The sequence below is a fragment of the Choloepus didactylus genome, chromosome 2, assembly GCF_015220235.1.
Source record: "Choloepus didactylus isolate mChoDid1 chromosome 2, mChoDid1.pri, whole genome shotgun sequence".
NCBI lineage: Eukaryota > Metazoa > Chordata > Mammalia > Pilosa > Megalonychidae > Choloepus > Choloepus didactylus.
This window is the reverse complement of record NC_051308.1, coordinates 205,289,635-205,302,808: the sequence shown is the minus strand read 5'-3', so window position 1 is coordinate 205,302,808 and position 13,174 is coordinate 205,289,635. Positions and strand designations below refer to the sequence as shown.

Here is a 13,174-nt window from a genome sequence, read left to right as displayed (position 1 = left end):
ATCTGAATATGATTAAAAGGGGAAATGTTAGATTCTATATATAATAACTATTTTGGTTTGCTAAAGCTGCCAAAATGCAAAATACCAGAAATGGATTGGCTTTTACAGTGGGGGTTGTGCCAGTTTGGATATATTATGTCCTCCAAGAAGAGCCATGATCTTTTAACCCCATTTTTTTGGTTGGAAACTTTTGATTGAGTGTTTCCATGGGGATGTGACTCACCCAACAGTGGGTAATACTTTGATTAGATTATTTCCATGGAGGTGTTACCCCACCCATTCAGTGTGGGTCTTAATTAAATCACTGGAGTCCTATAAGCGCTCACAGACAGAAGGAGTGCAGTGCTGCACTGAGAGAGACATGTTGGAGACTGCCGTTGAAAGCAGATGCTTGGAGACATTTGGAGATGCTTTTGAGATGCTAGCCAGCCCAGAGTTTGCTCTGAAGAAACTAAGAGAGGACAAAACACCCCGAGGCAGCTGAGAGAGACTTTTGGAGAGACACTTGGGAGTTGGCACCTAGAGATGCTTGAAGATGTGGACAGAAGGATGCTTGGAGATGCTAAGCTAACAGAAACCCAGAGACATTTTGAAGAAAGCCATTTTGAAATGCAACCCGGGAGCAAAAGAACAGCAAGTGCCAGCCACGTGACTTCCCAGCTGATGGAGGTGTTCCAGATGCCATCAGCTGCTCTTCAATGACGGTATCATCTTGATGCCTTAGTTTGGACACTTTTGTGGTCTTGGGATTGTAAATTTGTAACCAAATAAACTCCCTTTGTAAAAGCCAATTCATTACTGGTAGTTTGCATAATGATAGCATGAGCACACCAGAACAGGGGTTTATTAGTTCGCAAATTTACAGTTCTAAGGCCGTGAAAATGTCCCAATTAAGGCATTAGTAGTACCATAACTTCTCTGAAGAAAGGCTGATGGCAGTTGGGGTTCCTCTGTCACATGGGAAGGCACATGGCCAGAGTCTGCTGGCCCTCTCCCAGGGTTAGCTTCTGGTTTCCATTGCTTTCTCTGTGCTTCTGCCTTAGCTTTTCTCTCTCAGCTCCTGAGCATCCTTGCTTGTTTCTCCCAGGGCATTTCTCTCTAAGCATCTGAGGGTCCTCTCTTAGCTTCTCCAGGGCAAATTCTGGATTTCATCTCTTGGCTTCTTTCCTGGTTCTGGTTTCAACACCTGTCTCCAAAATGTCTCTGGGCATTTTCTCTCTTAAGTGTCTAAGTGTCTGGGTCTGTGTCAGCTCTGGGGTCCCTCTCTCTCTCCCTGAGCTCTCTTAAGGACTCCAGTAAACTAATTAAGACCCACCTTGCATGGGGGGAGAGGTGTCACATCTCCATGGAAATAATCTAATCCAAAGGCTCCACCTATAACTGGGTGAGTCACATCCCCATGGAAACCTAATCAAAAGATCCCACCCACAATAAGCCTGCCCCCACAAGATTGGATTAAAAGAACATGGCTTTCCTGGGGTACATAATAGATTCAAACCAGTAACAGAATACAGTTTAAATCCAGAATTAAAATCCATGGACCTACAGTACACAAACAGTGAACCCTAAGTTAAACCATGGACTTTAATTAATAGCACAATAATTAAAAAGTGCTATCATCAACTGACAAATGTTCCTCACAAGGTGGTGGTGGTGGGATGGTGTATGGGAATCCTGTAAGTTATTCTTGATTGTTCTGTAAACCCACAACTTCTCTAATAAAAATTTTTTAAAAAAGAAGAAAAAGATCTATTGCATTTCTATACATCACTAGCAATAAACAGAAAACACATCTTTCACAATCTTTGCAAATTGGCTCTGCATTGGCAGGAACTCTCCTTCAGAATTTAACCCTCCCATCAAGATCACCTCGAGATGAATGTGAAGTGCAGGGTCCTCTCCATCTTTTCTGAACCCGTGTCTTGTCCTGTGCTGGCACTTGCTCCTAACCTTAGGAATTCCCTTATTTACAAGAATTCTAATGCCCCTTGAAATCCATGAAATTGACTTTTCCCCCTCCCAGATGCTCTGTTGTATGACTTAAAGCTCATAATCCTTTGCCCCAGGATGTTTTGAGTTAATTGTTTCCTACACTGCTTTAGGTGTTTGCAAACTGCTTCTGCCTGCAGGGTAAGTTCTGGGAGGGTGAGCCAGAGATGAGTTTCCTGATTCAGTCTTTCAAGCTGCCACCTGATAAATTGGCACCAATACACAGGTACCCCCATATGAACCTAGGGTTTACTCTGCTTCTTCCCAAACCGTGCCATGGGCCCACAATAAGAGCACAGGCCAGCTCCACACCATGCCAGGGAGGAGTCGGGGGAGGGGCCAGCAAGGGCACCACGAAATTCTACCATTTTTTAAAGCTACGTCTTCTTGATTGTCACTTGCCCAGTTACTGCAACCCTTTCACTGTTTTCCGGAGTTTTGAGGAGGATGGGCCTTGCCAGTTTTTGTTTTTTATTCAAAGATTCTGTGGGCAACAGCACTCTGGAGTGTCTTAAATGCCATCTTGGTTGATCCTCCAGTTAACTCTTCCCAGGAGAGCTGAAACTTAGCTGTGCTTCTGAAGGCTGGGGATAACAGAAGGCTTAAACAAAAGCGCTCCTCAGTTTCTACACAGGACTCTCATCAGTAACTTCTTCCACACCCCAAGCCTATGTCTTGTAGCAGCGGTGGTCAGCTTATCTCCTTCACATCAGCATGTCCCCTCCTCTACTGCACAACCAGACCCAGAAAAAATGTAGGAAAAAATCTGGGCAGTCTCTGTGAGACTCAAAGAAGCTACAAAGAAGACAGTGATAATTACATTATCATGCCTGGTAAATGAGCTCTTCAGGGGACAACACAAACGTCTACATTCCAAACTAGGATCTTGGCTTAACCTTTGCAGAAGAAATGGACTAAACAGGAGGTTGGGTCAGACCAAGATATGGGACTGTCCTGAAGTCAGTGCTAAGCTACTGTGAGTCCCCTCCCATGGCTTTCCAAGCTCTGCCACACTTACCTAGAAAAGGTCAAGCTCTCTCCTGCCTGAGTCTTCCCACACACTGCTCTCCACCTGAGATGCTCTTTCCCCACATCTCACTTAGGAACTCTTATTTATCCTTCAGACATCAGCCTAACTAAGAAAGACTGCTCCTGACACCCCCACCCCCCTCTAAATTACTTCCAATGAATTGTTTTCCTTCATAACCATCTCTATAAATTTTAGATGTATATTTGTTTAATGTCTGTCTCTCCTACTAGGCTCCCAGTTTCTTGAGGGCAAAGGCTAGATCTGACTTTTTTTGCTTTTTATTTTATTGTGGTAACATATATAATATAAAATTTGCCACTTTAACCATTTATAAATATACAATTTGGTAGCATTAATTACATTCATAATGTGCTACCATCATCACCATCCATTACCAAGACTCTTTCATCACCCCAAACAGAACCGTTGTACGTATTAAGCTATAATTCTCCATTCTTCCATTTCCCGTGGCTCCTGTTATCCTGTAGTCTTCTTTCCATCTCTATGAATTTGTTTATTCTATATGTTTCATGTAAGTGGCGTCATACAATATTTGTCCTTTTGTGTCTAGCTTATTTCACTCAACATAATGCTTTCAAGATTCATCCATGTTGTAGCATGTATCAGAGCTTCATTCCTTTTTCAGCTGAATAATATGTCATTGTATGTATATATAACATTATAACATTTTTATTATCCATTCATCTGTCTGTGAACACTTGGGTTGTTTCTACTTTTTTGGCTATTATGAATAATACTGCTATGGACATTCATGTACAAAAATCTGTTTGAGTTCCTGCTTTCAGCTCTTTTGTGTAAATACCTAGGAGTGGAACTGTATGTTGGTTTTTAAAGTTCACTCTGGAATCTGTGTGTAGAATTGGGGGACCCAATAGTGGAGGCAGGGAGACCAGTTAGGAGGATATTGTAGCTGTCCAGATGTGAGAGGAGAGGGGCTTGGACCGAGATGATGGCCGTGGTGATGACCCAGGAAGAAGGAAAGTGCAAAGGCCCCAAGTCAAGAGAAAACTCAGGCTCTGCTAAAGACCAAAAAGAAAGGCACTGTGGCTAAAATACAGCAACTTCCAAAAGACAGATTTTTCAACTTAAAAATACTTTAGAGTCACAGTATCACCTTTCAGCTACAACATGGCTCTCAGTTTACAGATGAGGAAGTCAAAACCACAGAGGAGTGAAGCAACTTGTACATGGTCACCTAGGAAGGTCCAGGGTTGCAGTCCACATCCAGTGGACTCCAGAGCCCATGCTCTTATGCACCTCGCCGTCGAGGTGCCCAAACAGAACACCACACCATGCACCACACGGTGGAGGTGATGGGAGTGCAAACCCTGGTGAGTCGGAACCGGAAGAAGTAAAAGGAGCTGAAAACTACCAAGCTAAGCTAACCTAAACCAGTGACTGGCTGCTGTCCAGCTGGTAAGGAGGATGAGGAGGAAGTCCAGGTCAAGGGAGAGTCCCACCCGGCACAATCTGGCACCTTGGCCAGCAGGTTAGCAGGATGTTTTCCTAGCTGCACAAGGGTGAGCACAGCTTCTTGCCAGTGAAACTGGGACGAGACGTGTGATCTTGTTTACTTCTCCATGTTCTGCCTTCTATGTTCTTACTTCAACCTGATGGGGACATTGGTTCTCTGGTTGTTGCCTCTGATAACTGCCTTCACTTTACCTACCCTGACTCCTTGAGGAGGCTGGAGCCACTCACCCCACAGGTGCCACCTCCTCCTTCACGGGGTCTCTTCAGACAGTTGACCCAGCACTGATGGAGTGGGCCTGGCAATCACCTCCTCCTGCAGCAACCTGGCATGCTCTGCTTTAGGGACCCCGCAGGTCACCCAAGTAGCTGGGCATTGGAACATGGGCTCTGCTCTCACTCTTCTAGTTGCAGCCCATCATTGAGCTCTGGGGAATCATTCAGTTCTGCTGTGACAGCTGGGTGCCTTTGGGGGCTGCAATGCCACCCTGTTGTAAGGGCCACTAGATTCCTCTCTCTGGGCCCCAGACATCTGTTGGGTACCATCACCTTCTTCCAGAGTCTTGACATCAGCTGTGGCCGGACAGTATGAGCTGCCCAACTGACTCTCCCCTGCCAGCCCATTCTCCCAGCACCAAAGACCCTGACCCACAGAGTTTCTGGCATCGAATCTATCTCTCCACTGCTCCTTACAGTGTTCCCAGAAGGTCTTTTAGGGGCTCTGATGGGTCTGGTTATATCTGTGTACCCAGATAGGACCCTCTTGCAATCAGTGTTCTGGATTTGGAGTGAGATGTAAGAGAGAAGGCATCTCAAGGGTAGGAATATGGTTCATCCCCCCTGAGCTCTGTTGGGTGAGCTCCCCTAAACCATCATTTCAAACGTTTCTGAGATGCAGTCTTACTCCCCCAAGGTAAGCTGATTTAATTCCTTGTAAATCTGCTATGTGCCAGGATGCAAGAGGGAACTAGCATTACTTATCTCCTACTACGATAGGTAATGTAAAAGAAGTTGTATTTACTGCTCATCTACTATGTGTTATGTGGTAGGATTTAGCAGGGGCAGCAAATGTGGACTACTAACAAAACACCTAGTATGTGCCAGAAGGTGTGAAGAAACATATTAAAATAGGGACAATAAGATTCTGGCTCTGAGCAGAGGAGCTATGGGTGCCCATCTTTCCAGCTATGGCTGCAAGGAATCGCAATCAACTCCAGCCAGTTTAAGCAGAAAGGGGGAGTTTATTATCAGCTCTTGGGGCATTTCATGGACTCTCAGGCAGAAGGCAATCAGGCCTCAAGAAGGACTCAAAAGAGAGCCTGAGTTCTGCTGCCCTTCCCTCCTGATCCTCTCTTGTCCTTGCCCCTCTCCAAAGATCAACTACCCACTGCCAGTTCAGCTAACAGAGGGTATCTTAGCTTCCAGGCTGAAATGAAGCTCTAGTCCAATATTGAATTGTCAAGAGAAAATATTTTTGGCCTAGCTTGTGTCTGAGGCTCGCCTTTATCCAATCATCTATAGCTATTAGGAGTGGGCCACGAAATATAATCCTGGTGGCTGGGGCTTATCCCTGGAGTGAGGAGGCAACAAAAGTAGTCATTGTGCGTGGGGAAGATACTCTAAAAGATGTCTATCTCAGGTAACTATCATTCACTGAGCATCCAGAGGTGGGAAGGGGTACTGGAGCCACCTAAGACCTACTGTTGCACAGTGCTTTATGTCCGTTTTTCCCCTAGACTGCCCTTCAGGAGCAGGAATGGAACTTCTGCACACCACTGTATTTTTAGCACCAAGCACTGTAGCTGGTCCAGAAGGAATACAGTGAATGTTTGCTGAATGAAACAATTACTATATATACTGTCATCCCCATTTTACAAATGAGGAGACTGAGACACAGAAAGCCTAGGCAGTTTCTCTAAAGTCACACAGCTAGAGCTGGAACATGAACTTTCAAGGTCAATCTAGCTCCCAAACCAGTGTACTCTTCACTATCCATTCAATCAATGAACATTTATTGAGCATCTACTATATACCACACGTATTCTAGGAGCTGGGGATATAACAATGGACAGACACAAATCCCTTCCTTTGTGACGCTTAGATTCCAAAGAGGTGGACAGCCAATATTCCAGATAGGTAAGAAAAATATATAGCACATTATACAGTGGTAAGTGCTACGGAGAAACATATGGGAATAAAGGAAATAAAAGAAGGAGGGGGAATAAAAGAAGCAAGGGAATAGGAAGTTTTGGGGAGGGGAAGTGTTGTGACCAGGAAGGCCTCACTGAGAAGGGACATTTGAGAATGCTCTGAAGGAAAGTGAGCAAAGAAGCCATCTGTATATCTGGGAGTAAAGCATTCCAGGCGGTGGGAACAGCCAGCGAAGGCTCTGAAGAAAGAGCTAGCGAGGAAGAAGGAGAGGCAGGAAATGAAGTCAGAGAGGGCCTTGGGGATCACGTAAGGACTTTGCAGTGTGTCTGAGGGAGGCGGGCCCCTGGCACGACTGGAACAGAGCAGTGGCATTACCTGCTCTACCTGTAGCAGGATCATCCCAGCTGCTGGGTTGAGAGTAGTCGGTCTGCCACTCAACACTCCCATTCCCCACACACACCCACCACCTTCCAGTGGATCTGCGGGCAGTTAGCATCCAGACCTGTCACTCTGTCCACTGCTACATCCTCCTCCTGACCTTCACTGCCCATTTGAGCTGCCCCTGAGAGCCTCTGCTTTGGGGACAGAGTTCAGCAGCCCTGGGAGGAGCCTGCCTTTCTACTTTAACTCCAAGCTGCCTGATAAGACCCAGAACTAGAACAAAGACTGGCAAAATTTAAAATGAGTAAGCTTTCAGATTTTGTTTTCCCCCACCCAAAAATTTCCCTTCAAACCCCCAAGAGAAGAGGAAAGGCTGCCCAAGACAGCTGGACTGTGGCTCTGGGTGGGATTCGCCCCTCCTTGGAACCAGGAGGGTAAATAAGCATCAGGCATGTGCAAGTGGAGTCTGCAGCCACGGGCCCAGCCAGGCGCCCTGCTCCCCCACCCCTCTGAGGGCAGGTGACACTCGGAATGCCTTGCCAGCATGGCAGGATGAACACGGGCAACCTCACGCCACTGTCCCCCAGATTCCAGCCTGCTCCGCAGCAGTCCAGCTGCCCTAACCTTTGCTTGAGTGGAAAGACCATCTAGAGCTGTGTTGTCCAATATGGGAGCCACCAGCCACTTGGAACATTTGAAATGTAGCCAGTCTGAACTTCAGTGCACTGTGTGTGTTAAAGACACCCTGAATTTCCAAGACCATACAAAGTAAAAGACTGTAAAGTATCTCTTCAATAATGTGTATACTTCAGTGATAGTATTTGGGAGTTAAATGAAATATATTAATTTTAATGTATTAATTTCACCTATTTCTTTCCACTTTTTAAATGTGACTATCAGAAAATTTTAAATTGTTTCTGTGGTTCACATTATATTTCTACTGGACAGCACTGAACTAGAGTTATAATTGGGCCCCCAAATCATCTCCACAGAACAAAGCAACGAGAAGACAGGAAGGTCAAGTCCAACTATTTTGTGGGTTGATTAGAGAAAGATAAATTTGATTTTATTTTTCCTGTCTATTTCATACACACTGGAAGGAGAGAGCAAGAGGCAATACAAAGAGCTCAGTGCAGGAGATGGGGGACAGCCTATAATTGCCTCCTACCAGCTGCCCTTTGCCAATCCAGGGGATGTGTGGTGTGTGATGCCAGATTCACCTGTTAGAAGCAGAGCTCTGAGCATGTCCCTGTTAATACTTCAGAACCCCCCATGGGGGCTGTTCCGGTTTGCTAAAGCTGCCACTATGCAAAATACCAAAAATGGACTGGCTTTTATAAAGGGGGTTTATTTGGTTACAAAGTTATAGTCCTAAGGCCATGAAAGTGTCCAAACAAAGGGATCAACAATAGGGTACCTTTGCTGAAGAACACCGATGGTGACCAGAAAACCTCTGTCAGCTGGGAAGGCACAGGCACATGGCTGGTGCCTGCTCCAGGGTTGTGGTTTCAAATGGCTTTCTCCCAGGACATTTCTTTCTAGGCATCTGGAGGTATTCTCTTAGTTTCTCCCAGGCAAACTCTGGACTAACAAAAGTCTGCTTGCAATGGCAATCTCCAAAATGTCTCTCTGGGCTGTAGTACTGAGCTCCTTCTGTATGAGCTTTTATAGGGCTCCAGTAAACTAATCAAGACCCACACTGAATGAGCAGAGCCACACCTCCATGGAAATAATCTAATCAAAGGTATTACCCACAGTTGGGTGGGTCACATCTCCACGGAAACAACCGAATCAAAAGATCCCACAAGACTGGATTAAAGATCATGGATTTTTGTGGGGGGCATAATATATCCAAACCAGCACAGGGGCTTGCCCTTATGAAGCCTGTTACTGCAAAGGAAAGGCTAAGCCTACTTCTAATTGTGCCTAAGAGTCACCCCCAGAGAACCTCTTTTGTTGCTCCGATGTGGCCTCTCTCTCTAAGCCAACTCAGCAGTTGGACTCGCTGCCCTCCCCTTACATGGAACATGACTCCCAGGGGTATAAATATCCCTGAAAACATGGGACATGACTCCCAAGGATGAACCTGGGCCTGACATCATAGGATTGAAATAGCCTTCTTGGACCAAAAAGGGGAAGAGAAATGAAACTAATGAAGTTTCAGTGGCTAAGAGATTTCAAATGGAGTCAAGAGGTTGTTCTGGAGGTTATTCTTCTGCATTATATAGATTTAGTATATTAGAATAGCTAGAAGGAAGTACCTGAAACTGTTCAACTGCAATCCAGTAGCCTTGGTTCTTGAAGATGATTGTATAACTATATAGCTTACACTGTGTGACCATGTGTTTATGAAAACTTTGTGGCTCCCACTCCCTTTATCCAGTGCACAGACAGATAAGTAGAAAAATGGGGACTAAAAGTAAATGAATAAAAGGGGGCTAAGGGGATATGGGATGTTTTGGGTGTTCTTTTTTACTTTTATTTTTATTCTTTATTTTTTTTTTGGAGTAATGAAAATGGTCAAAAATTGATCGTGGTGATGAATGCACAACTCTATGATGATACTGTGAACAACTGATTGTACACTGTGGATGACTGTATGGAATGTGAATTTATCTCAGTAAAATTGCATTTAAAAAAAACCCATGGACCCCTGACTGTGAGAACCCAGGGCTCCACCCCCTCCTCCATTTTGAGAGCAAGTCACACCTACATGACCAGGTGTCATCAAACCTAGGGGGTGGGGCAGGGAGGGGAATGGTATTGTAAACAAAGCCTTGAAATTCCCCTCCCCTGATCACTGTTAATACCCAAATCTCATGAGACTCCTGCCGAAACTCCATTGTCACACCATATGGACCTAAGTCTTTATACACCACCCCTTTGGCACTTCTTTTACACACAGTTCACTTTCCACAGCCAGCAGGCAACCGTGACACCATCATCTCCTATCAGTAAGTTCCACTTAAACCCATGTCCACTTGTGTGCCTCATGAGTTCTTTGGCCTTAAGGCTAAGCTGGGTTAGAACACTGACACAATCCAGATGCCTCACCAAGGCATTCAAGGCCTTGTACAACCTGACCAAACTTCTCTTTCTAGCTGTATCTCACATGTTACCTGCTCAAAACCACACACCTATCAGTACATGCATTCACTCAATCATTCAACAGATATTCATTGATTGCCTCCCATATGCCAGGCACAGTGCTGCCCACTGGAGACTCAATGGTTTTGTTAACCATCAGTCACTGCCCCTGTACCCACTGGGGACCACACATCCAGTGAAGGGTGACAGATAAGTGGCAGTAAGAACAGTTGTGGGGAAAGCACAGGGATCGGGGTGCATCAAAGATGCACCTAAACCAGTTTGGAGGTGGCAGGGACTTCCTACAGGAGGTGAATTCTCAGATGAAGAATGCAAGTTGGCCAGACTGTGGTTGAGGGAAATAGTAAACGTCCCAGGCAGAGGGAACCTTGAGTTCAAAAACCAAAAGGGTGGAGCAGAAGGGAGCATGTGCAAAACTGAAGGACATTCATTCTGGCTGGAGGGTAGGGTGCCAGTGGCAAAGGATTGGCCTGGTGTGGTTGGCAGGGGCCAGACCACGAGGGGCTTTGTACACCCTGTGAGGGAACGTGACATTTATTCTGAAGGACCTGGAAGTGTTTTAAGCAAGGGAGCTCTTGTTTCCCACCTCCTATGTCTTTGCCCTTAGTCCCTGTTTGCTCAAATCCTGCCTTCCCACCCCCATGTACTCAGGCCCAGCCAGGCACCAGGCAGGGTCCAGATCTGTGGGGCAGGCCTCCCAGTCAGGCGTTTGAGGCTTTGACTGAGGGAAAATGAGCAAGGGGTTTGTGGAGACTTCAGCCCAGAGTAAAAGGCCAAGGGATGGGGATACTCCAGGTGGATTTGGGGGTGAGCTGGTGTTGGTGTTCAGGTTTGGGGTTTGGGGTTGGAATTGGGCTTGGGTGACTGGATCCAGGAAGAGCAGTGGGGGTAAAGTTGGGGTCTAGAGCCTATTCTGGAATTTGGAGTGGGAGTTGGGGGTAGGAGTCAGAACTGAGGTTTTGAGCCTGATTTGGGTTTGGAATTTGGAGGCAAGGCTGGAGTTGGATTTGGAAATGAGGTTGAAATTGTAATTGGAGGTTCAAGGTTGGGGCGGGGATGCAAGGTAGAGGCTAGGTCTGCAGTTGTAACTAGGAGTTCTGATTAGGGTTCAAAACTGCAGCTGGGATTGGCCACTGGTGGGCTTGGGGCTAGACTAAGGCTAGAAGCTGGGGTTGCCTGTGGGGGTTAGGCCGGGGTTGGGTGGGGGCGGGGCAGGGGAGTCGGCCCGGGACCAGGATCTGGGGCAGATAGACCACATTCCTCCTGCCGCTCAGGTCAGGGAATTGTGTTTCAAGCCATAAGAATAGGTGACAGAAGCCCCTCCCTTCCCAAGAATGTCTCTGCCCAGCAGAAAGCGCAGGGCCACGTCAGCCAATGGGCTCGGGCCCTGCCCGGGAAACACCTGTTGATCCTCCTCCCCGCAGGCTCACCCGAGTGCCGTGCGGGTAGGCAGGTGAATCGTCTGCCCGGAAACAGAGCGGGATCGCGCCGTGCCCTCTCCTGTTCCTATCGGATCCAGCATGTCCAGGCTTCTGGTGAGTGTCCCGCAGACTCCCTTGTCCCCACAGCCCCCACCTTCTCCGCTGGCCCTTCAGCTGAGAACCTCTGCCCCACCCCCCAGACTGGCCTCACTGTCACAGCACACCTGTGCGAGCATTTTCAGACCAGGGAAGTTACAACCCAGAGGAATCCTGGGAATGACTCCGGGGGCCCCTCCCACAGCCTCGCCCCCACCTCCCTTGGAGGGAGGGACATCTTATTTATTCAAAACATGTATGCCCAGCATCTATGCAGGGCCCTAGTCCTCACTGGGAATCCTGAAATGAAGATGTCAAATGACTTGCCTCCCCACACCCCACCCCTCAAGATAAATGTTATTGCTCTTATTTTTCAGATGAGGAGACTTGGGTGAACTCATTGGGCTCCCTGAGCCTCCCCCAAGCCCCTCTTCTGGGCTCCCACAGGGCCCTGTGGTGACCACCCCACACCCCAGCCCTCATCACTGGGAACAGGACCTGCTTTAAACTGGGACTCCTGGGGGGCAGGGACCACATCCACTTTATTTTAGCCCACCGTGACTCATGATGACTGGCTGGGTTCAAATCTCTTTCCTTTGCCTCGTATCAGAGAAACGGTGGAGGAAGAAGGCATGGGGTGCGGGGCATGAAGGAAGAGTGGAAGAAATGGGAAACTGTTGAGGAGTTGGGGGGCCAGGGGGTGAAGAGGCAGGAGCAGTGGGGGTAGGAGTGGGGAGCAGGATGGAGACTGTTTAGACGTGGACTCCCCAGGGCGTGGATTGGATATGACGGAAAGAGAAGGAATTGTCCCATGAGACTCCCAGGATTCCAGCTTGGGTGGCTTGGAGGGTGGAGCCGCCATGCCTGCAATGAGGAACTCAAGAAGGGGAGCAGGTTCAGAGGGTAAGGTGACCAGCTTGGGTTGGGACCTGTTGCATTAGAGATGACAGTCGGATTTATGGGTCTGGAGTTCAGGAGGGCGATTCAGGATTGAGAGCGATTTAGGAACCATCAACCTATGTTGCTGCAGTTGTAGTTGTGAGAGTGGAGGGTATTAGGGGTCAGGTGCTAACCCACAGAGAAGAAGGAGACACAGCACTAAAAAGATTCAAGGGTCAGGCTGCTGGCTCTGGAAGGGTTAAGTCTCTGGAAGGGTTAAGTCATGAACCACCACCTCCCTCCCCACTGCCCTCCCCAGGAGCCAGTGGTGACAGCAGAGGCCATGTGAGTCTATCCTGAATGAGGCTTTATCTCTGGCTGCCCGTCCCATCATCCACCGTGGCACCAGCTCCCTCGGCCAGCCAGGATGGGACAGGCAACTGAGAGAGCAGGAGCCAGAGAGGTCAGGGGCTGGGCAAGGGGATTCCCTGGATGGGGGGGAGCGGGGTATTGAGGGGGTGGGGGAATGTCTTCTTGGGGAGGGAGTTTTCCTGGGAGGCATTCACAAGGGGCAGTCCTCGAGACTGGACTTTCCAGGAGCTGGAGAGGTTCCAGGGGACACTGGAGA

The 13,174-nt window shown here is 47.6% G+C and overlaps 1 protein-coding gene across 2 annotated transcripts in view; it reads left to right on the top strand.

Annotated features, from left to right (window-relative positions):
• Positions 1-13,174, top strand: part of CFAP57 (cilia and flagella associated protein 57) — a 142,213-nt gene that overhangs the window by 128,803 nt on the left and 236 nt on the right. Inside the window, exons 23-24 of one of the 2 annotated variants that reach the window (XR_005215401.1) lie at positions 11,575-11,685; positions 12,866-13,009. Coding sequence is in view for 1 of the 2 variants with exons in the window: in XM_037827495.1 (XP_037683423.1) it covers positions 11,575-11,685 (111 nt within the window). In the remaining variant the exon portion in view is untranslated. The remainder of the gene's footprint in view (positions 1-11,574; positions 11,686-12,865; positions 13,010-13,174) is intronic. The other variant, XM_037827495.1, reaches the window with a different exon arrangement.